The 26,264-nt window shown below is 36.9% G+C and overlaps 1 protein-coding gene across 1 annotated transcript in view; it reads left to right on the plus strand.

Moving 5' to 3' along the window:
- The window catches only part of LOC127625767 (S-adenosylmethionine mitochondrial carrier protein-like), a 78,111-nt gene that overhangs the window by 32,909 nt on the left and 18,938 nt on the right, over positions 1–26,264 (plus strand). The window contains exon 2 of the mRNA XM_052101125.1: positions 22,681–22,725. Coding sequence (XP_051957085.1) covers positions 22,681–22,725 — 45 coding nt within the window. The remainder of the gene's footprint in view (positions 1–22,680; positions 22,726–26,264) is intronic.

The raw sequence follows: 26,264 nt of genomic DNA on the forward strand, positions 1-26,264 counted from the left end.
TCTCTGCTTGCAGTGCGTGTGCGTCAATCCCGCTTTTCGTCAAGGTAAGTGTATACACACACACACACACACACACACACACACATGCACGCACCATGCACGAAAGTAAACCCTTTCCGCTCATTTTCAAAGTGACGCTTGTGAGACTGACAACCACATTATACGTCATCAATAGCGGTTCACTTCCGCGGTTTGGTTCGATTGCGTTCATATCAGCAGCGAACCGTACTGGAGTTCACATGAACCGTACCCCAGACCACCTTTTTAAGCGGACCCGAGTACGGTTCGCGGGTGCGCACCCGAGTTCGGAAGACAGCGTTCACATCATCCAAACGAACCGAACTCTGACGTCATTCGAACCGGGGTGTGCACCAAAAGTGCTAGTGTGAAAGCCCCCTTAAATGATCAATAGAAATATTTTCCCCTTGTTCCCCCTTTTGTAATCTTTTTGCTCCTGTATAATTTGGCCTTTTTGCTGCAGGGAAGATTGTATTTTGAATATGAATAATATGGAATTGAAAAAGTTTCTCTGTCATGTTGACGGAGAAATCTGACACTCGTCTGAGAGAGAGCATGAGAGACCGACAGAGGAAGAGTAGCTCACAGTTCTCTCATCTGACAAACTGCATTGTATGGCAGCACAGCTGTTAAAGAGGAGAGGAGGAGAATAGCGCTGGCAACCCTGTAAGAATGTAGATATGCCTTAAACGGCGTTCCTTTCAAGTTCTGCATTAGTTGTTGCTGAGAACTCTTAAAATGTTTTTTTTCCCCTCAGCATTCGCTCAGATTCCGGTGATGATCTTGCACTTAAAGGAACAATTCACCTAAGAATGAAAATTCTATCATTCATGTCATTAATTTGTTCTGTCAGTCATGTACTCACCCTCATGTTATTTCAAACATTATCTTTGAAATACAAATTAGCATATTTTGCAGAATGTCCAATCTGCTTTTTTCCATACAATACAAAATAAGTGGACTGCAGCTGTCGAACACCTAAAATTATGGGAGAAAAAAGCTAAATGTAGTTGTTTGTGTTAGTGCACTGTATTCCAGGTATTCTGAAGCCGAAATAAGTTTGTGTGAAAAACTGAAAGTAAATTATGATAGAACTTTCATTTTTGGGTGGACTATTCCTTTAAAGATTCTCCCCAGTTTCACAACAGATCTGCAGTTGAATCCTATAGTCTCCTATTATAAGACTTAGAGAAAAAAAGCACATAAAGACAGAATAAAAGAAATCCATACAACTCCAGTGGTTTAATCCATGTCTTCTGAAGCAATCCAATCAGTTTTAGGTGAGAACAGACCAAAATGTTACTCCTTTTTCACTATACATTTTGACATCAGCAGTCTCTTGGTTACACTTTCTGGTTACATTCCCTTGCACCATCTAGTGCTCTGCACATGCGTCAAGCTCTAGGCAGTTTATATATTTTTGTCTTTTTCAGTAAAGCCCATTTAAACCTGGCCTGCAAAATATTGAACTCTGGGGAAACCCAAGCATTTATATTAATTATATTACATATTTGTTCTTGTGTTTTTAGTTACTGGTTAAAATGTTTCCTCATTTTTTATTAATTTCTTAGCTGAATTTTGTGGAAACGTTTCAAAATTACGATGTGTTTTCAAGAAACAAAATTTCACCATTATTCTATTTAAGTTTCAAGATGTACCATTATTTTAATTAAGTTAAGGTTTTATAAACCGTTTGGAAGTACAATTTGCAATTCTTATCTATGATTTACTGAATTGTGTTGATTACCTAAAATTGTTTTTGACAACTAAGGCCCATTGTTCTGTGCATCAGAAAAATATCCCATATTTACACTAGCTTGTATTTTTATGGGACATTGCTTTTGTTGGTCTCTTAGAGTTAAACTATTTAGTCAGTGCTGGATTTAATAGTACTTCAGTCGGATGTTGTCAAAGCTAAGCCATCCAGCCCTTGTTCATCAGCCCTGCCTCATTACTCAGTGTCTTCTTATTTTTTTGTCTTTATTTGATCTGATTAGCCTGACATTAATCATGCAAGCCATGCACATTCCTAATCATATTTCACAATGTTTTGCATGTGCATGTGTGAGTACATTTGGTGTATGTGTGGATGATTGTATACTGTGTATATATATATATATATATATATATATATATATGTGTGTATGTGTGTTAGCATTGATCCATACCATTTTGTGTTTATTCTTTCTCATCTGGTGGGCTGAGTTTCTGTTTATTTTAACTGTGCCATATATGAGTGAAGAATTTACGGTGCACATGTGGTGGCACGGAGGCTTTCTTTCTATCCTCCACCTGAGCACATCATGCCTCCAGCTGAAATATGAGAGGGAATCTTGAAGAGTGTGGTGTCAGAATAAAGATGCTGTTCCCATACTGGCTGTGTATTAAAGAGGGCTGGTTTTCGCCTACATTATCACACTGGAAATCGACATGTTGATTTCGAAAGTTTGTGTAGCCTGAAATCGAACCCATTCGGTTGAATTACTGACAAGCGCCATCCCCATCAGACATTTTTTCAGTAATTTAAGCACAAACACAGTTCTCTATAGCACTACTGCAGCCCCCAAGACATAAGTTGTGGTCTGGAACCTGGAAGTTATCAAGTTCACATTAGCAATGAGTGCGATTTGAAGGTTGCATTTTCACTCAAATAAAATTTTTACTCCACTTACTGTCAGGTTTAGTGTTGGGGTTTGGGGGGTACAGTTTATCAAATATGCCTTCCCCGTTGACTGTTTTACATCTTTTACAACTAAAAATACAACTTGCTTTTGGCGCCACTTTGTGGAAATTTGACCCGGAAATTAAGCTCACATGCCCATAGATTCAACAACACTTTCAACTTTGGCCACTGGAGGACAGTGATTCAAATTTCGCCGTGCACGGACCTTTACGTTTTAGCTTTGTGTCCGCTTCAGATTGCTCTGCCACAAACCATTAGTGCACCATCTGATGCATATTGCACACAAAAAAATCGCATGCGCTTTCTCAAAAGACCAAGCTCCAATCTGAATGGATGACCCGTTCCTTGTATTAAGTTGCACATTTTATTGTTTCATAAATTTTTCAAGTGCTTCCAAGGAAGAGCTAGTTGCTGGATTTGGCAAATGTTGTGAGGTTTGTGGCATTAAATCTTTGAATGATGTTAAATATTTAGTTTGAGACACCTGTATATTCCATTTGAGTTATATCAGATTTTTTTTAGGGCTGGGAAATGTAGTGCGTTCTTTTACTTCCTGAAACTTCACTAATGTATTTTCCCACTTCCTGTGGCTAAAATTGGTATATATAAATTCCAGAAGGTACACGATCAACTCGACTGCACACACTAGTAAAGAAACTGATTGTGTGGAGCAGTGCATGCTTATTGATTATACGCCTGACACATAGTGGCGACATGGGCAGTTGGATTCTTGCGGGGGGGGCATGAGGTCAATAACTTTGGGGGCGTGTTGAAGTGGGTTTCGCCCAGGGCACAAAACGATCTAGAACTGCTACTGCTGACACATCTCCTGGGCATAATAAACAGCAAATAAATGATTTACGGACACTTCACCCACAAGTGGTGAGCCAGGATTGGGAGAGATATGGGCAAACAGCCATATCTCTTCCCATCGTCTGAGAATGCTCACGCACTCTCATCTAAACCAGTGTCAAAAACGACACTGTGCAAGAGAAATGCAACATGTGCGTGGTACAGTCTGAACGGTAGCCAGAGAAAATAATAGTTTTGAGTTCTAATTTTAAACGACATTCAATTCGTTTTTATATCTGTATGTGTAGTGTTTTATTATGCATCGGCAATATACATTTAATTTGATCTTTCTAATAAAGCTTGATATATATTGAATCTGCCCAATTGATTTTATTATAAAAAATGTATTAAAAAAGCATTGGAAAATGGCAGAATATTTTGTCCAACTTTTGTAGACTGTCTACTGATTTTGTGGCATATAAAGTGCACATTTAAATTATAATAAGTTATTTGAGACCATGAATAAAACAAATATATTTAGGATTAATTCTATTTTAATGTTTGATTTAATGTGTCATGATTAATCGCGATTAATCACAGAAAACAACGTGCAGTTATTTAGTTAAAAAAAAAATTTCAATCGATTCATAGCCCTAATATTTTTAATGTAAAAAAGAAACTGCTTTGTTGGTCAATTTACATGTTAGTCAGATGGTCTCTTCCTGTCTAACTGTGCAGTCCTTGGTCAGAATAAGTTGCAGTGTGGTCCTGATATTGTGCCAAAAATCATAAGTCTGATTACGGGAGAACTTGACCACAATTATGCAGTCTTGTATGCAGATGGTAATCCGCTGATGTAGGGTATGTAGGGATGATTTGGACAAGGTGAAGATATGTTTAGTTGAGTGTATATGTCAAGAAAACACTCTGAATGAGCCAAAAGTTTGTCTCTGACTGCTGGTTGCTCCAACCTTCCACTCTTTACACTCTCTGAGGGACTGGTTTTGGCAGGTCTTTTCATAGTGCTGCTGACCAGAATTATTAGAATCCGCTTATGTGATAGAGCTGAACAAGACACTCCATTTGTCTGTGTTTATCAGATGACTAATAAGAGTCGAATTGGATACAGACCTTTCCATGTGTAGAAAAGACTCTTGCATATGAACACTTGCAGTCTCCCCAAGACCCTTTCCTATAATACACACTCACAGCCATGGTAGCCAGCATAATATACAGAGATTGATGTATAGTTCATGTTGTTGGGTTCACTCCCATTCCTGTTTGACTCGATTCTGTAATTCTAGCACTAGTCTCAAATCAGTCACAGCTGTTAAATGATCCTTTTACTCACAATCCACTGCAGCATTTGTTCCTCTTAATGATAGCGTAACAATCACAAGACTAGCCACTCTTGCCAAGGTTTCTGGACTGGGACCCTAGGGATGGCCTGAAATGTTGATGTTTTATAAAAATAATACAAATACAAATAGTGATAGATGGATCTAAAGTATTGATGCCATATCGTGAGAAAAAAATTATTGTGATAGGCTATTTCAATATACAGTATGATTGTATCAGCACTTCCCTAGTCTTTTTGTCTTTTTATTCCTTTTTGATGTTCACAAAAGCAAGATAACAACTTTTCCCTGTTCTAGGATTAAATGTATTGGTGTATTTTTACAGTCACTCAGTCAGGGTTTGTCACTGTGGGTTTGTGTGCACAACCTATTTGTTGGTTAGGTTGTTTTAATTAGCATATCTGGCTAGGTCTTGGGGTTATGTTTGCTTCCCACAATTTTCTGCATGTTTGTCTCAATCCGAGCAGAAAACCATCTCAGCCCCTCTCATATGGTTTCAATAAGGGCTGCCGGTCTGGTTGGGGACCTAGAGAGAGGGAGAGAGAGTTAATGGTGACTGGGGCAAGGGGGTAGGCGTTCTCGCCTCTGTTGCCCTACAGACCTGTGACCTGAGCTTGAATATGCCTCAAAGCAACAATAGTATCACTGGGTCTAACGTGCATAAACACACTCACCCAGACATAAGTAAAATTACCCACAGACTGTAAAGGCTTAGAGTATAGTGATGCTCGCATTAGAAGGCAATTGGGAAAGAGAGACAGTCATACCTCCTAAAGGGTGATATGCATTGCCCTTCTCATGAAAGAGTAGTGCCCTTGTAAAACGAGAGTGAGGTTAACCTCTAATTGTAGTGTGAGCTTTGCTGTCTCACATTGTGATTTATTTCCCTCGCGCCATCGCTGTCTTTCTCTTTTTCTCTTCGTCCTTCTATAAACACTCTGGAAAAGCTTTTGTGTGCATTATTTCCAGAATGGTTACACTGTGAATTCTGCAAATTTACGTTGAAAGTTCTACTGCTGTAATTGGTCTGAGCTTACCGATATTCGAAGCACTGCCCCCGGTAGCCAAATCTGGAAGTGTTGTTAAACATATGGGTACGTGCCAATGATGTAGTACATTCAAACGGAAAGCTTATTTTATAAAATAAATATTCACCCAAAAATGTTTATTCTCTTATCATTTACTCACCCTCATGCTATCCCAGATGTGCATGACTTTCTTCTGCTGAACACAAATTATGATTTTTAGAAGAATATTTCAGCTCTGTAGGTCCTCACAATGAAAGTGAATGGGTACCAAAATTTTGAAGCTCCAAAAGCATTAAGACAGCAATCCATTAAGTAATCCATACTCCAGTGGTTAAATCCATATCTTCAGAATATAAAAAGTGTGGGGGAGAATACATAAATTCTCCTCCTTGTCCAGTAGGTGGTGATATGCATGAAGAATGTGAATAGCCAAAAAAAAAAAAACAGAAGAATGTCAAAGTGAAAGTGTAGTTTGGTAGTAAAAAAATTTATTAAATATTGATCTGTTTCATATCACTTCTGTTTCATATCACTTCTGAAGAAATGGATTTAAGCACTAGAGTTGTTTTGATTACTTTTATTCTGTCTTATGTGCTTTTGGAGTTTAAAAATGTTGGTACCCATTCACTTGCATTGTGAGGACCTACAGAGCTGAAATATTCTTCTAAATTTCTTCGTTTGAGTTCAGCAGAATAAAGTAAGTTATACACATCTGGGATGGCATGAGGGTGAGTAAATAATGAAAGAATTGTCATTTTGGGTGAACTATCCCTTTAACTGTACCCCCAAACCCCAACCCTAAACCTAACCATTTGGGAGTGAAAAAGCAACCTCAGAATCCCACCCTCCATTGTTTATGTGATTGTGAATACTTACTGATACCCACGGGACCAGAGCCCATGTCTCTGAGATTGCTTATGCAATGTAGCATTCTGAACGACCCACAAAATTGACAGTTGCTGCATGCAAATTGTGTTCAGCACAAAACCTTTAAGCATGTTTATGCGGTTACCTAATTTGTCTTGTTAAAAGTATGCAGACAGCATGTGCAAGAAAACAACACTATCAGTGGGCGTAATTCATTCTAAGTGAATCCCCCTCCCACTCTTAATATTCTCTCAATATTCTTTTTAAAGGTGCACTGAGTAACATTTGTGTTTGTTGCGCCCACATCTATCGGTGCAGATGCAGCATCACCTAAAAACAGAAGTTCTCCTTTACTGATGTCATTGTAAAAAAATGCACTATTTGCAGTCAGCCAGGATTATTTTATTCTGCAAAAAAACAAGTAATATTCAGTAGGTCCTGTGATCTCAACATGTGATGTAGAATACAGCAGCTTTTTCTAAGACTGATATGACTACAGCCATCAGCTCATGTGAATGTACATCACTGAAACATTTGTTTCTATATACCATTCTACTGTTACCATCTATTTGGTAAAACATTCTCTGCTGTCTTCTCCTTTTGAAGGCATCTTTCTCTTCCTGTTGCTTTCATTCAGTCTTTCTTTTGGTAGTTTATCTCAAGGGTAGTGATGGTTATGTGCCCTGGAGTTGTGTACTTAACCCCAGTTGTCTCTGGAGAATACTGGAGTCTGATCACCGAGTTGCATGATAATGGGAGGTTGAAGGTGAACAGCTCTACAGGACAGTTAATATTATTATTTCAGCTTTAGTGTGGCTCTGACCAAATTTGGATAAAACACTGAATTTGAGGTTTTAACCATTGTTATTTTTTAGACGTGAAAAATGAATGACTTGATAAGTGTCTTTCACCTGTTTGACCCAACTTACCAGCATTGACAGCATTTCAGCATTTCCTGTGTCAAAATGTAAGGTCAACAGATGTTAAACTAACACATGTCTATGGCCAGATTTGTCTGGCATGACCTAAAAAATGAATTATCTGGCAGAACCTAAAAAAATGAACTCCCATTGTTCTCAGATCATAATATAAATCACAGAACTCAGAATGCCATTTGCTATTGCATCTATTACTGAACAAGTAATCATGGCCAATTCGGCTACAGGATTGCTCTCCTGAGGGATAGAATTGGACTAAATCGAATGAAATCATGGTGATGTAATTTGAAACTACACATGCTGGGAAGGCCATAAATGGGGCTGTGATTAGTGTGCCAGGTAGACGTTGTTGTGTTTGGCTTATATAAGGGTAAGCTTCTGCCCAATTTCTAATGGTTACAATAACTAATATCAGTGAAATAGCATGAAGTGCTATCTGCTAAATTTTAAGGGCTGTGTAGATGATTGGTGGTTTGGGAGGACGCACCTGCTGAAGCACTGACTGGTGAGAGCTTGAAGACTGACTGTAATGTTTAGTTTAGCTCACATAACAGCAACCCACAGCTGAAAACATCTGCAGGGAGCTGTCAGGTTTGGGGGTGAGATGATGTCACTGCTTTATGTAAAAAATTCTCACTTCTTCAGCCCTCAGAGCGGATGGAAAAATCTTGCTGGAACTCTATGTTTGTTCTGTTACCATTGTCAAGCATTTGATTATTTGCCTTAGCAGGCATCACATCGCTATAGTTCTTAGGGTAGATAGTATATTTAAAAAAAATATTTTTTTCGATTGAAAAAATATTTCTTTAAGGCATGTCAGGTCACTCAGCGGCTGTGTTTGTAACGCTTCTGCGCAGCCTGCAGGATGCTATTTTCTCAGGGTACAAGTACAGCTCCCCATCAGAATCTTGAATGTCGAAAGACAGAAATTTCCAAATCGGTTGGAAATTACATATTTCAAATAACATATTTCAAATCAGCAATAAAATGAGACAGAAATTGTTTCTTTTATCTATTATTAAACTGCAAAAGGATGTGATTTAATTAAATAAATATAGTCTGTATGCACTTCACACTTTAAAATGAAGATGCAGAACTGTTGCACATTCTCAAAGCATGCAGGGATCTCATGATACAGTGTTTCCAGTGGTTTCAGAGCAGTTCAAAATCAGTTAATTACTGCTTATCTTTGTTTTATGACAATATTTATTTTACAGCATGTATATAGTAATAAGTTGTAGATGATTGTAAGAATGCATATTTTCATTTCCCTTATCTGTTTTTGTGAGCTACTGGAAGTACAGACATTCCAAAATAAGAGTCCGGTGTATTTTCTGCTTGTTTATAGTTATAGTTATAAGTCCTGTGTTTTGCACAAAATCTTCATTCTGGTTATTTTTGGAAATTTGGTTTCTTGTTGCCTCTGTGTCCGAGCCAATCACAGTAAAGAAATGCTAAGAACATTTTTAACTCTTTCAATATATCAGTTTTAAAAACGATCTGCCTATTTATCAGTTATCTCCTTTCTTCCAACACATTTCTGGATCAGCAAAATCCAATATCGATTCACCTACAAATTCATATGTGTTAATATATTGGTTCATAAAACAATGCTAATATGATCTGGTATGGACATACCATACTCATTTTATTTGTTCAAGTGTTAAAGTCTTTAATTTGATTTTTAAATCTGTTCAGCATCCCTGTATAAACCAGGAGTGATTCTAGGTTTTAAAATTTTAGAGGGACTCCGAACTCAATGAAACTATAAGATATGTGCATTTAATGCATTCCACTCTCTTGCATAGATGGTGATTTGTTTTTAAACAGTTTTTATATCATTTATGCTAGCCAACTAATAGTCCTTCAGAACATTGCCATTTTTTATAATAAACATTTATAAAGTTATAAAAAAGAAATTAATTTGCTTAAAGAATACAGACAAGCCATATATTACTGTAACTGTCTTTTTTGGCAGCATGTTTCATCTGTCCTTGTAATTCCTTTTTGTACTCCATTTATTACCATAAATTATAGAACATGAATCAGTCATTTCACAACGTCCATAGTTTAAAGTTATATCATACACCACAAAAACCTATTACCACAATAAATGTCACATTTATTTAGTGGAGTGAATTAGCTAGATGTTGTTTCTCTCTCTGTCATTTTGATTTGTTCACTGGTTCGTTTAGTGCCAATTTTTGTAAATCACACCTTAACCAGTAAAATAAACTTATTTTATGTGTTTTGAGTCATTAAACTATTAATAAAGCACCAAGTTGTTCACAACCGAAACAAGTTTAATTATACTTCGCTAAATTCTCTTAGTAGATAGATACGCAAATTTTTATAGTGTTTAAGCATCATAAGCATTTTTTCTGCACAAATGGCAACAAAGTGTAGCTATCATTTTTTGAACTGCTGTGCATGTGCAACAATGGTGAAGGTGATTCGGAGGTTGTTTTTTCACTCCCAAATGGTTAGATTTAGGGTTGGGGCAGAGTTAAAGGCGGTAGAGTTAAAGGGATAGTTCAATCAAAAAGACAACAGTATTATCCTAAAAATAATTAGAAGTGATTCGATTACATCCTAATGTCATTGTAATGTCAGACACTTTTAATCATAATTCATTCAGCCACTTTCTCTTCTTGTTGAACCTCCTCTCGTTCAGTTAGTCAACAGATCCTGATCCTTGCTCATTCAGTGAAGGGGTGCATTCATTTATTGGTTCAAACCAGTGATATGCTCATTTACACTTGTGCACATCCTGCATTTGAATGCTGTTAACTCTCACCATAGTCAGTCTTTACAGGCAAGAAAAGCCACCACATTTTTATTTAAATTGGAATAAACATACACACACACACACACACACACACACACTTACAGTTCTGCACATATATACAAGTACCGTTATCATTCTGCATCATGGCACAAGTTCATCTGTTTCTTATCTTGTTGTAATTAATATTAGCCCGATATCAAATATGCTGTCAGCCTTGGTCTGTCTCCTGTCTTCTGATACAAAGAAGGGCTATGTAAAAAAACAAAAAAAAAAACATTCACATGTTCACTATTACCAAAACTGGAGATGTGTTTGATTCAGCTCTGTATACACACCTTCTGCACAGTGTCTTCCAGATAACAAAATTCCAAACCTCTTTATCAGACTGAGGTCACTAAAGTTAAATACACAATATTTATACTTGTTGGTTAATGTTAGTGCTGTTTAGCTTTTGTTAATCCACCTCTCTTCCCCTACAGCACTGGATTGTGTTCCGAATTCTGTTGCTGAAGATTTTCTATATGATGCACCACCCTGACAGTGCAGCAAATCTGCCTTTTTCCTAAACATGGATGTGTTCCAAATTTCTTAACAGGAGCCTGTTTTCGCTTTCAAGGCGCCATCGTTTTCACTCACATCGGCATATGTTCTTTGTGGATAATGTCTGTTGTGAATGGGTGGAAGATGTTTTGCTTACGTTGATATCATTAACAACTTCGAGTTATGAAATCTACATCTGCAAAATTTGAGGCTGAACTAATTTTTACTCCAACACTTAAAATGGTTGTTGTTCTCCATCTAGAACGCTCGTATTGGTAGTTTTTATATTGCCTTTTTTTTGCTTAAAAGCCTTTTCTGTATCACTTGAATACTTTCCTCTCACCCCTGCCATCTTCTATCTTGTCTCGCATACACTCTCTGTCTTGCTCTGTCTTTCCATCTCCCCCTAAGGACCACCATCCATCTCCCTGTTGCTGTCAACACCTAATTAGACAGGCCAGGGGGCAGCCGATGTCACATACACACAGATTATAAATTGACTCACTAAAAGATTTTTTCTGACATCATGTTCCTTGTTTGAGGCCCGCTCTGTGCTTTTGTCTTGTATGAAAGGGCCTCCATGGTGGAATGACAGGTTTCTGTGTTTGCTTGTGTTCATGTATGCACCTGTAGCTTTCAATGGTCACTGTCGTACTTGAATTTCCTATTTTGATTGCCATGCAAAGGCCCGGCATTCACCTGTTCAAATGTTAACAAAGGGAACGAACGGTTCACTTGTAGCTGTTGTGTGTCGGCCGTAGACCCAGTAGCTTGTTGATAGGGTGCGGTTTTCACTGTTCTTTTGTTCACTTGTTGCATCAGCCTGGCACACTTTCTGCAATGGGACAATGCAACCGCGGCCTGAAAATCCCCCACTATGTAAATATTATGTGATGGTTCTGGGAAGCTTTTTCAGTCATGTCGATGGAATTGCACTCTTGAATATTTGCCAGTTCACTGATTCCAAACAGTCCTTAACCACATTACCCCTCCCTCCCCCTTCATTTCTTCTTTATTTCTTCCCCCTTCCAGCCTCAAACAAGTCTTAATTTGTTTCGAATATTATTGCCTAGAACTTTTACTTGCTTGTCAGAAGCGCTGATGGAAACCAGGGAGCTTCTAAAATTTGATTGCCTGGCCACATACAGCAACTCCTCCTGATTGGCTGAATGAAGGATTCTGGAGCTTCGGTCTGATTTGGCTTGTTCAAGCACAGTTAGTGAAATTGTCCATGTGATTGTGTAGCATTCAGCATGTCAGTTAGAATTCTTCAGCAAGTGGATTCACGTATCCATACACAGGAGTATTGAACTTTGCTGATTCATGTTTGCTCCATGCTTTAAAGCCAAAAAGGTTTATATTCAAAACCTCAAATCCACCTCTCTCAATAGATTTGACTTTTGAATTTGCACCACTAAGTGTGTGTTTCATCATGGGAGCTCAAGTATTTTTGTACAGCAAGGAGTACATGTGGGTGTTTTCTGTATGAGGGAGTAGGCCTCTCTCCTTTACTTATTCAAGGTTATATGGCCATAGGGATGCATGAAACACAACACATCCAGTTCCCCTCTCTCTCTCTCTCTTTCTCTCTCCCTACCTACTCTAATAAAGTGTTTGGTGCATCCCGCTGGCTTGCTTTCAGCTGATTGATTTTCTATTATTTATGTGTTTATTTATTTTTGAAACAGGCTCCCGGATGAGTTTTTTTAGCACTGGGGTTCAAATCAATTTTTTGTAGGCTTACAAAAGTTCAGTGATTCAGATCTTGTTCCATTAATATTAACTCAGAACATTAAATGTTAAAGTTTAAAGAATACCCTTCAACTGAATTGTTGGTATAAAACTGCAATAAACTAGATTTTGACATTTTACGTAAAACTTTGAGAGGTGCTTGCCTGTGCAAAAGTTGCCATCACTGTGCCAGGGTGTTGTTTTGCAGTTTTTAGCTTGTTTCTGTGCAGGTGTTCTAATTGGTTCTTAAAATAGGTGGTTGCTTACTGGCCCAAATCAAAGCTCAAGTCTGAGCCTGCCACCGAGACTATTTGATTCTTGTCACTATATAAAGTTCGGGTCCCTTCTACAATAGGAAATCTGTGGGATTAAGTTACACACCGAAGTTTAATACTTGGTGAAATGTTTGCTCAAATTCCTAACCGTAAACAGTGCTGGGTATTAACGGATTGCATGTAATATGGATTACGTAATCAGATTACAATAATCAAGTACTTATAATTGAATTAAATTACATTTTAAAATACTCGTAATTGGACTACAGTTACTTTTTTATAGATGATATGGTTACATATAAACAAGGCAACGGCAGTAAATTGTTAATTTATTGATCGGTTTCATATAAATATCATATTCTTACCCCGAAGCGCAATTGTCTCACATATGAACATTTTGAGCATGTGCTCCTTTTATGTTACAACAGTAAGCTATGTACCTCAGCTAAGGAATAGGTGATGGATGGTTACTAAGTAGTAAGAAAAAGTGTTTCAGAGTTTTGAGCTGTTAGTTTTGACCTAGCAAGGTCATTGCTGTAGAAACTGCATGAAACTTGACATATAACTTGTCACAATTGTTCTCTGCTGTTTTAAAATAGTCTGCTCTTTTAGAATAAAAAATAAAATGGAATTAGGTTGAAAGTAATCCAAAAATAGTCTGCTCTTTTAGAATATAAAATAAAATGGAATTAGGTTGAAAGTAATCCAAAAATAGTCTGCTCTTTTAGAATATAAAATAAAATGGAATTAGGTTGAAAGTAATCCAAAAGTAATAGGATTATCTATGAGATTACGTTACTGATTGCATTTTTTGTCATGTAATTTGTAATCAGTACCTGATTACAATTCAATAGTAATCCGCCCAGCACTTTTATCTCAAGCATGCTCTTTGCTGACTTTGATTTTAGGTGAAAAATAGTTTGTTGTGGGTAAAAATTAGTCCATAACAGTGAGACAGTCATAATATAAAATATATATATATACTGTATATATGTAAAAATAAATTTCACACAAAAAATATTGAAAAGTTTCTTTTACCTTTTGTTTAGATTATCAAAAAAATGATGCTATTTTAAGCATGTAATTGGTATTTTTATAATGTATTTTTCTAGTTTAATTTTTAAAGTCTGTGACAAGGATAAAACAATAAAATACATAAAAGGCATTTGAAAAGTACCAAAAAAACTAAACAAAATGATGAACTTAGTAAAAGTCTTCTAAGTCAGTTTTAATATGACCCTCCTATAACAAAATGAAAAAAATATGAAATATGTTCATTTTAATAAAATTAACTTCTGGGACATCTGCCTGATATTAAAGAAACACTGTAATAGCAAAGGAATTGATTTTGTCAGATAGGGAGGTCATTTGTTTGTATTATTATTTGGTTAATTTTGTTAGGCTATGTTAGTTTTGGGAAATCCTTTTTTTTATTACTTTGGCTTCTCCTCGAAGTCTTTTGCTTCCTATTATTGCAAAGTGATGATAAAATAAAACTGGAAGATTTATTTATTTAATTTGTTGACCTGCAACATTTTTGTTACACCTTTACATTAAACCGAGGTCGTAACATCAGTAAATAGTTATAATAGAAGACATTTAGAAGATGTTGACATGGTTAAACTTACACCAGCTTATAATTATTTATATATGCTCTCTTGCTGAATGAATGAATGAATGAATGAATGAATGAATGAGTGGTGTAATTTCAAATGTTTTAATGTTTTACAGAGAAACTTCAATTCCATAATAAGAAAAGTAAATTGAATATATATTTTCAAGGAGCTCTGCACTTTGTCGGGTGTTGAACCCATATGCGCGCACACACACACACACACACACACACACAGAGTGAGAGAGAGAGAGAGAGAGAGAATACTGTGACAGTAGTGAGCAAACATGCCTGTACAAACACAAATGTGAAACCCACACGTGCGGACACGCACCTGTGAAGAGGCTCATAAATCACTCGGGACACAAACAGGTTTAACAACATGTTTTTGACTTTAGCAGGTATCTTTGCATGATAAATCTTTCTTTCTCTCCTTCTGTCTCAAGTTGTTGCCCCCTCCTCCAATTTGTTCCTGTTTGTTCCTCATCACAATTTAACAACCTGTCAATTATAGGCTTTGGCTGATAAATTTGCTTTTGCTTTGTGCAACTGTGCACACTCGGCGTGCCTTGCTATGGCTTAGGTGTGTGTGTGTGTGTGTGTGTGTGTGTGTGTGTGTGTGTGTGTGTGTGTGTGTGTTTGTGTAGACAAGCATTGCTATACTTGTGAGGGACACATTTTGAAAATGTCTAGTTAGTGTTCCTATAAATCGACAGTTTGAATCTTCAAAATCTATTGCTAATAACATGTTTAGGGGGAGGGTTAGAATTGGGATTTTGAAATACCATCTCCTTTGTACAAAAACATTATGTTTTTTTAGATGCTCTCACTAATATAGTGAAACCAAACGTGTGTGTGTGTTTGTGTTAGTCAGGGCCTGTAAAAAGTTGCCAATTTCCACAGCTCTTAGTAATAAAGTTAGGATTACTCTGTGTTTTTCAGAGAACCAGTGCACCTCTAGTCTAGCTGCTGTTTTTTTATACTCAGTGTTGCTGAATCACGACTCAGCTGATGACCTATCCATCTGGCCCTCATCTATTTCCTGTCACTCAGCCTGACTGTCTTTCCCTACTTTTCTTCTGTCTCTGAGTGTCTGGAATAGCCTGTATGTCCTCCCTAGGGTTGAGAAATATCCTCTTTCCACTCCACTTTAATAATTCTTCTTTTTATTTCAGCACTATACAAATATCTGTCTGACCTCACTCTTCCTGCACTTTGAAACACATTTTATTCAGAACTGCAGAAATGGGACCACTATTCACTATGGGCTCTCTTACAAATGGCCAGTATTTTAAATTCAGTTTTCATTTTCTTTGATCTGAGATTGTACAAGTGTATATGGTCCCTTTTTCTGTTTTATTCACAATTTATATTTATATATATCTCTCAGCCATAAAAATTACTTTTTCTCCATTACACTCTCATTTTCTATATATGTATCTTAATCTTTGTCTCTTTTTTATTTTATTTTTTAAATGTTTTTACTTTTCTTTCTGCAAGTAAGCTGTCAGACCTCTCTGTCTTCATAACTTGCCCTAGGAAAAATCACAATCGAAAGAATTTTCATCATATTTTATTTAGTTGAATTTGTAGTTGTTGAGTAACTCTGAATAAGTACATTATTGTAGGGTGGAGGAGGGCGGTGCCGGGCGGAATGACGGGCGCCCAGACCCAAATCAGCCTGATGAGGCGAGCAAGGGATAAAGACGACTGAAGATGGCAGCTCGTGAGAGAGAGTGTTACGGGCAGCTGCACTGTATGTGTTTGTGTGTGTCTTTTTATTTAATAACTTTTTATTTATATTGTTAAATAAAAGACAAACACACACAGGTGTTGTGCAGCTGCCCATAACTCACTCACTCAATCTTCAACTTCACAACATTTAAAACACACAAGACGCTCCAGTCGCTGGACACTCGTGTTGTTCTCTCTCTGTCATCTGGTGGTGGCATGGCCGTTTATATGCCGCTCTCCCCATGCTCACTGGAATTAGAGACTGGTGATAATTTAGCTCAGGTGTAAGCGCCCATACCACTTTCTCTCTCTCTCCGGACGGGCACTCGATCACGCCCCCGCTGCGACAATTATATATATATATGTATAATGTGGATAATGTGGGGTGAATACAGGTAAAGTGCTTTTTGATAATTCTTCATTGTTTATTTTTGTTTTTATATATAATCAAAATGGCTATATAAATGTCATCTAATACTAGTTAATGTTGTTTTTAGTAATGAGGATATATACACTACCGTTCAAAAGTTTGGGGTTACTTGACTGAAAAAGCTTTTGATCTGAAGGCGTATGCTTAAATGTTTGAAATTTGTTTTGTAGAAAAAATATAATTGTGCCACCATATTAATTTATTTCATTATAAAACTAAAATGTAATTAAAAAAAAAAGGGTTTGAAATTGATGACGTCATTGATAATTAAGAAAGCAGCCAATAAGTGCCCAACATAGATGGGAACTCCTTCAATACTGTTTAAAAAGCATCCCAGGGTGATACCTCAAGAAGTTGGTTGAGAAAATGTCAAGAGTACATTTCTGCACATTTGAAGCAAAGGGTGACCACTTTGAGATGTGTTATTTGAATATATAAGACAGTTTTGATTTATTTTGGATTTGATTTTGTCACAACATAATAACCATAGATCCATTTATGTCATTCCATAGTTTTGATGACTTTACTATTATTCTAAAATGTGAAAAAATGTATAAAAAATAAAGAATGAGTAAGTGACCCTAAACTTTTGAACGGTGTGTACACACAATGATAAATAGTTAAGCTTAAGTGTTCCACTTTACATGTATTCATCTGATTATGTATTATATATAATACATTATATTGTATTTTAGTTTTAATGTATAGTTATTATAATAATACAGTATTATTATAATTATTATACAATTATTTACAGAAACATACAACTGATTATGAGTGTTTTAGAAGGCATTATGTATAAATAAATAAAATAAAAATTGGCTTTGTATCGATGCCTTTTTTTATGCATCGACAATCGGAAGATTTTACAGATGATTATCAATATATATTGGGATTTTTTCAGATATAAGGAGGACTGCTCATTCCACAGTAGTATTTGTCACTTCAGACAAATTTCTCAACACAACTTTAATCAAGTGTGCGTGGCAGGGTAAATGAAAGGGGGTCGCACACCGGACACCTCTGATGGACGACATGGCATGTTCTTAAATTGGAATCAATTATTTATTTTCTACAAAATATATACGCATACAACATCAGTGCTCAGCTTCAACATTCTGCATGGCCACGGAGAGCAACTTGCATAGTTTCCATTAAATTCGACCCAAATCATTATCAAAGGACAAACACTATTTACTCTAGCCATCACTGGATGCATTTTCAGTTACAAGTATGTTTTTGTGGTTTGACATCTTGAATGAAAGACGTATTCAAGGCTACATACAGAGAAATTGCATAATAAACATCGCCATTTCTAATCATACAGTTTGCACAGTTACACCTGTTTCACTAACCTGCAAACTCATTGAAGAAATACCAAATCTCCTGTGCCACTTCAGCTCGTTTTAATATATCGATGCCTCAGAAATATACCTATGAAAACAATTTGCAGATTAATAGTCGATATATCAACATTTTATGTAATCCCTTGTATGCATTATAGTGACCCCAAAAGGTATTTTGACACTTAACCCAAAACCTAAAAAATGGGTGAGCTTTAATGCATTTAAAAACAAAATATCAAATCATAGGTTTGTAATCCGAAAATACCAGTAACCACAGGTGTATTTCATCACAGTAAAGGAATATTATGGGTTTAATGTAAGTTGAGCTCAATCGACAGCATTTGTGGAATACTGTTGATTTACCACAAAAAATAAAATATTTGTATTAATTGCTCCTTTTTAAAAAAAAAGAAATGTCAAGGTTACAGTGAGGCACATATAATTGAAGTGAATGAAGGGTTTAAAGGCAGAAATGTGAAGCTTATAATTAAAACAAAAAGCACATGAATTCCTCTGTTAAAACTTGGGTATTGTTTCAGCTGTAAGTTTGCTTAAATCATAGTTTTTAGGGTTGTTTAAGGTGTTTTTGGGTTTACAGTATTACATCACATCATCATGGAAACAAAGTTGTAAAATATAATATAACGTTACACAGAAAAGGCGAGCAAGCGATTTTATCACAAGTCAAAAATACATTTTTGTGGTAATCAAAATTATGCCACAAATGCTGTATATTCCTTTAAATTATGGACAGTTTGACAACCAGAAAGTGTCCAAATACTATTTGTCTTAATTGAACGGTATATCTATCATTTAATTTTTTTTTTTATACCTAACAAACTTATTTTTGTGAAATGTTGCCTTCATGAGTGTTCATGCAACTGCGAGATAAGGATCCTATATTCAATTAGTATAAACAGAATTGAAGTATAAATGAAGTGAAACACAACATTTGAATTTAATCAAGGCTAACTGAAAATGAATGTGATTTTAAATGAACCTAATCGAACTGAATCAGATTTCAGATTGATCTCCTCTCTCTTGCTCTCCTCTCATTAATATTCCTCTAATGCTGTCTGGCCTATTAAAGCCATTTGTCAAATAGCATGCAAACCACCACCCATCCAATCAACCTCCATTTAAATGCATTTTGACATCTGTTTTTCCAGATGCCACACGGGCAGCCAGGAGTCTGACAGTGTAGTGTAGCGCAGAATACTAATGTTAAAGCACACGCAAACACGCCGCCTGCCTTGTCTCTTAATGATAACGTATCTGACAGTTACACGTGGTGATAGTCATTGACAGCAGAGAGAACGCTGTAGGAAAGAGTGTTTAATAGATATCAGTACGGTGTTGTTTGTCAGTCTGTTCTGAATTTAAAACAAAATATGTACTATGTAAAACAAATCTGCAAAAATGTCATTCAAAATGTAATTTCACCTCATTACATACTGTACAGTGGCCCCAAAATGTATTGCACACCTGATCCACACGTAGAAATGTATGAATGTTATTTTATTAGATTTTTAGTGGATGCATGATGTCAGTTACCCTCAGGATCTCCAGGTGCCCTATCAGAGTAACCACAGGTGTAGTTCATCACATTAACTATGAACATATTCCACTAACTTTGACAACTAGAATCGGTCAAAATATTTTGTCAGTGCTCAGAGGTTAACCAATTATAACAGAGGTCATATACATATACAGATCTTTAAATGACCAGTAGCAAAAAAAAAGTTTAATTCTAAGAGTGAATAAGAGGGTGAAAGTGTTCAGGAAAGCTAAATAATGACTTTTGTTGTGTGCAAGAAACCCTGGATAACATTCTAAGTGGACTTAAAAACTTAAAATGCTACTAATGTGTTGCTAATGTGGTGTTATTGGTACAGATGGTCAATAATCAGACCATATATGCTAAAAATACCATCATTCATTGGGTTGACTCCTCATCATTTAGGTTCTAACTGGCGTTCTGTCAAAAACCTGTTTTCCCATCCCTCTGTCTTTCCATCTCCATCACCAGCTCTCTCATCATCCATTAAGGCCTTATCAATATAAATCTGACCATCTGCGTTGTTCAGGTGCCCTGTCTCTGCCAGAAGTGTAAAACTGAAGCATAAATCAGCCATGCCTCATTTCTATTTGCATATTCCTTGAAGCGTTCCACTTCCCCCGAGCACAGAGTCACTGAATTTATCATGTCGGTAATAAAATACCAGTGGCTGAGTTACAGTGGTTTTGGGAAAAAATTCACAAAGACACACATACACATGCTCCCCAGTGAAAAAAAATTGATAGGGACAGTTTGGGGGGCAAATAATTTCAAATAATCGAAATTAGCAAATGTTAAAAGTGGTAGGGACATATCCCACCTGTCCCTCCTGTTAATTACGCCTAAGCCTAGAAACCACTTTGAGCACTTTATGCCTCCTACACACTACAGGACTTTCAAAGATGTCGGATCGTGGTACTATTCATATTACACAACTGTCTGTCTTGTCAAATAAGTCATAGCGTTTTCAAATTACACGAGGAATCGGCGACACGGGTGAACACATTACAAGACATTTCACTGTTGACGAATCCCGACGACTCTGCCTGGACTCCAAATTACATTTCCCAACAAAGTACACGCGAGAAGTGATATGAAAACAAATGCATGGTCATATTTTATGCATTTCAGAATATGATGTGTATGATTTTAATCATATATTTTATTGGTTACAATATGAAAAAGTACCTCATACTGAAAAATCTATCTATTTGTTTACCTGACAGTCCAAGAGAATTGGCAATTTCTCTCCAACTCTTCTCTTTCTCCACCCGGTTGTGGTACAGTTCAGGTGAAACATCAATTCTGGTGCTCCTGCCAATGTTCCACGAATTGTTCCTCCATTGCTTCGGTCCAATGTGATACCGCAGCCTGTTGCAGGTACATCAGGACTCTCACTGAAACTTCCCGTGCCCCGTTTTGTGCTCTCTCATTGGCTGTAGGTCAACGCTGCAGTTGTATTCAGTCAAAATATGTTTCACATGGCGTGATTTGGAATCGCCGACAGGTCCAGATATTTAACATTCTAGATATTTCGCTGACATCGGTGACGTGGTGGCGCTTCTCTCAAATCACGTCTTTGATAGTTCATACATTGCAATCGTTGCTCACAGGAGCGAGCTGCGATTTGCCCATGATTTCAGGCTTTTGTCGGCAATCTCCACAAAACTGTCAGCGAGCGAAAATCGTGTAGTGTAAACTCTGCATTAGAAATGACTTGGCAAATACTAGGAATCTTGTCAGACTCCAACATCATGGTGGCAAATTTTGCACCACTTCACCTCATTCAGCCGTGTCATTGTTTTCTTTGCTTATAGCTTGGTTAAGCCTGATTGGTTGTTTTTTAGAGGGCTGTTTCTGCCATCTCTCTCTCTCCTTCTTATAACTCACACTTCCAGACATACAGACATCAGTATTAAAACATTCTGACACATGAGATAAATGGCCAATGCTTGTGGTTTAACATGTTGCCACAAGTCATCCATTTTATTTTACAGAGTACTCAGTGTTATTTAGTCCTTTACCCCTTGTGAGCATCATTATTGCATTATATTTGTTGAATTCTAAAGGCTTTTTTTATAATTGTCAAATCAGTTTAGCAACAACAATAGTCTATGTCTTTCACTAAGGACTGACTTTGTATCTAGAAAGAATAATTCACCCAAATATGGAAATTTTGTCATCTGCTACCCTCATGTCGTTCCAAACCTGTATGCTGTTATTTTTTCAATTAAACAAAAAGGGAGACATTTTTGAAGAATCGCTACGCAGCTCTTGACACACACCAAAACCAGTGTCCACAGATGCCAAGCTCCTAAAAGGACTAAAAGCATCATAAAAGCAAATCTAGGGCATGCAGATTGACTTCAGCCAGGTCATCTAAGCAAGCAAATTGGCCCGGTTGCTATGGAGAGTAGAGTCACATGGGGTAACCTCCTCGTGGTCGCTATAAAGTGGTTCTCGCTCTTGGTGGGGTGCATGGTGTGTTGTGCGTGGATGCTGCAGAGAATAGCATGAAGCCTCCATATGCACTATGACTCCGCGGTAGCGCGTTCAACAAGCCAGGTGATAAGATATGCAGATTGATGGAATCAGATGCAGAGGCAGCTGAGATTCGTACACATCCACTCGGATTGAGGCGAGTCACTATGCCCCCACGAGGATTTGGAGCGCACTGGGAATTGGCCATTCCATATTGTGGAGAAAAGTGGAGGAAAAAACAAAAACAAAAAACCCCATAAAAGTACTCTGAAGTGCTCAAGATTACAAGCCTTCTGAAAACCACACAAAAGGTTTGTGTGAGGAACGGATAGAAATTTAAGTTATTATTCACTGATAATCTTGCTCTCCACCAAAACTCACGTGTAACCCACAATGTTTACATTTACTGCCTCCACATGTGGCAAAAGAATTAGCTGTTTTGTCTTTGCCAATATGCAATTCAAGTATACTTAATAAATTCACCTTTGTTTTACATTTCAGATCCCGTTCTCGCTGGTGCAGTTTCCTCTCTGGGAGTACCTGAAGGTATTAATCCACTTTCTTTACCCTTTAATTTCTAACTTCCTCTCATTCCTCTCTAATCTGGCCCCATAATGTTACGCTAATAAAGGAATAATGACCTGTTAATGGTCTGACACATTTACAACTCATTTTTAGTTTTTCTCTTTTTAGTTACTCTCAAAATTTAATTGGTTGCCCTCACGGGTGGTGCTTAAACGGAATCGTAATTTCTCACGAGCCTTAAGTCTTGGCCCACTGTCTATTCCACCTTTCATTGTCTGGTCTGAGCCACATAAAAGTCATTTTTCTTCAAAAAAGCCTAGTTTGTGGGGATGACATCATGTCTCCAGGGTGAGAGCAGAAAATTCCATTAGCACTCTTGGCCTAGCGACCAGAGGGGAGCAAAAAAAGAGAGGCTTTGGAGGACAATTGCACGTGCAGCTGTGGGCGAGCATTAACTGCGATTCTCGCCCTTAATAAGGAGTGTCATTCATGGTCTGCTCTTTGTGACACGTTCAAAGGCATTCTCTCACTTCTTCATGCTTTCATTTTTTCACCCTCTCCGGCCATCTGTGCAGAGTCATTGGAACGTGAGTCTTTGGTAGACTCTCTCTTTCAAAAGTATATGGTTTCGAAAAGCAAGAAATTGTAGATGAGACAATGGCATGGGATGCCAGTGTTTAGTTTTATACAGCTGTTTAAACTTCATTGATCCTTTCCAAGAATTCCGTATTCGTTCAAATGTGCATTCAGTTTTTAATTACCATGTAAACAAGTTTTGTCAAGTGGCATAAAAGCAGTGCTGTGGCTTCCCACATTTGACATAATGAAGAATTACTGCAGGCCTTTGGCTTCAGGAATGAATTGTGCTTTAGAGTGACAACCTTGTTTCTGCATGTCACTTTGGAAGATTCTTCGAGCAGCTGAATCGTTCTGCCAGCACTGTATTAGTAGAGTGTAAATCAGTGATAACAGCATGGTAGAGATACAGGATTAAGTATGATACATGCTTAATTCCTACACATAAGGTTCCTTTGGTCCCAAGCACAAGTTTGGAAAAATAATACATATTTGTCATGCTTTTTGGAAATAAATGTAGACATACTCTAACATTCACAGCGCAATAACTAAGGTGCACACAAGGGCCATTCCGAAATCAGCATGGTTATGATATCACAACTATGAGCACATTAACGTATGACTTCCCACTCAGGTGCGCAGAGTTCAGCCAATCACAAAATTAGGTTTTGTATGGTCATGGAAATACTGGAAAAATCCTGGAATTTAGGAATTGTGTTTTTGTCATAAACAAGTTTACACTGAATGTTTTGGAAAAATCATGGAATTTACTAAATAATTTTCTGTAATACGAGTGCATTCAAATATAAATCGTACCCAGCCACAATCTGTTGAATCAAATAATAAGCCAATCCATAATATTGCCGTTTATAACATGTTCTTTACCATGCAGCCAGGTTATACGTTGCAAGGCGAAGCCAAGTTTATGAACTCATGAACTTCAGGGTATGAAATTATCACCTGTAAAATGTATCTCCTTTTTGTGCAGTGGTGGGTAAATCTGCTCACCACTGTGGCATCTGGGTGACCTATTCATCTTGGAGTGACACTTAACAAGAAATGTCTTTGCTTAGACATGGACTAAGCAAAAGAAACACATTTGAATATATTTTGAAGAACCAGATGAAAAAAAAGCTGTCAATGCACATGTCTGCTTCGTGAAAATCTTTGAAAAGTCATGTATGAACCCTGGAAAATAGTCTTAAAGACTTCTGAAAGTACTAGGTCACTCAAAAATGAAACTTTTGCCATAATTTGCTTACCCTCATGTAAGTTCTACCGCATATTAATTTCTTTCTTTCATGAAACACAAAATGCAATGTTTGAGTTGTTTTGTTTTTTTGCCATCCAACTAGGGCTGTTGCGGTGGCACACACCACTGCCAGTGAATGGTGTTGTACGGTGTTCGGAGGGCAGCACACAAATTATGTGTCTATTGTGGATCAGACTTTTAAAAGTGCGTAATTGAACATGCATTAGAAATTAAACACTTTGTAAAATATCACAAAATACCCAAAATAGCACAATGCAAAACTAAAAAATAGTTTGCATTGGTTTTAAAAATTTCTGTCAGTTATTGCACCAGTAGCCTAACTTATATGACGATAACATGTAAACATCAACGGCTAAAAATATTCCAGAATGTCTAAATCTGTTAATAGCTTAACTCCAATATTCAGTAAACTAAATATCAGTAAACAGATGGACAATAATTAAATGGTGGTTCAGTCCTACCTTGGCCGAAAGCTTTTCAATTGTCAGATGTTTTGAATTTTTTCGACAGGGGGAAAATAAACAAACATTGTCCTTTTTTGGGAGGATCTCTCTGGGGTTATGATGTTTCCAGCTGCACAGAATGCATGTTCAAAAGCAGTAATGATCTTGTTAATGAAATTAACTACAAAACTTAATGAGGTGTTCTTTGATTGTGCTAACAAAGATGAGATACGCATCATGAGGAAAATTGAATAATTGTACTTAAAGTTATTATTGATGAAAATATGGTGAAATAAATAGGCTTGGTATCGATGCCTGTTTCATGCATTAATAATCTGATGTTTTTTCTATGGTTATCGATACTTATCGGGATTTTTTTTTTATATAAATGTGGATAACTTTTGCACAATAGTCTTTGTGTTTTCAAACATATTTCTCAACACAACTTTGGTAAAGTGTGAGCAGCAGGGTAAATGAAAGGGTGTCGCACACCGGACGTGTCTGGCGGATTCAAATTTGTAATAATTATTTTCAGTGAAGGTACATACACAGTGCAGTCTAGCCGACTCTCGTGGCTGCTCAAAAATCTGCAGTGCCATGGAGTGTAACTCGAACAGTTTTCCATTAAATTTGACCCAATCATTATCAAAGGATAAAGATTTACTCTAGCCATCAGGGGATGAAATATGGTGTATATGCATCTTTCATATAGTTTACACTGTATTTTCTGTTACGAGTATGTCTTTTTGTGGTTTGACAGCTTGAATGAAACCTCTTCAAAGATACATAAGCCTACAGAGAAATTGCATAACCATTTCTAATCGTTCAGTTTGCGCAGTTAAACCAGTTTCATACACTAACCTGCAAACTCACGAACGTTACTTTCATTCTTGTAGTAGAAAAGTCTTTGTAACTTTTGTGTATGCGTCCTGTGCAAGGAGCTCTAAAATACACATCCTATGTTGTGATACCTGTGCCTTTCGACCTGCTTCAGTAAATTTTATATCACCCCCCTTGTTGTCTCCCAACGCTATTATGCCAGACATTCAACAGAAGCTAAGTGAATTGGAAATCACGCAAATTAGGATTCTAATTTTAATGTTGGCTAATGTTAATATATCGATAAAATAATGTGCCGATCAATAAACGATATTTCGATATTTTATGACATGCCTAGAAATAAATAACACTGCAAGATATTACCAATGCACTAACAATATTTTAGAAGAAGAAGAATCTTTTTGAATAAAACAAATGATTCCGTCATA

Source organism: Xyrauchen texanus, chromosome 32 (genome assembly GCF_025860055.1).
Source record: "Xyrauchen texanus isolate HMW12.3.18 chromosome 32, RBS_HiC_50CHRs, whole genome shotgun sequence".
Taxonomy (NCBI): Eukaryota; Metazoa; Chordata; class Actinopteri; order Cypriniformes; family Catostomidae; genus Xyrauchen; species Xyrauchen texanus.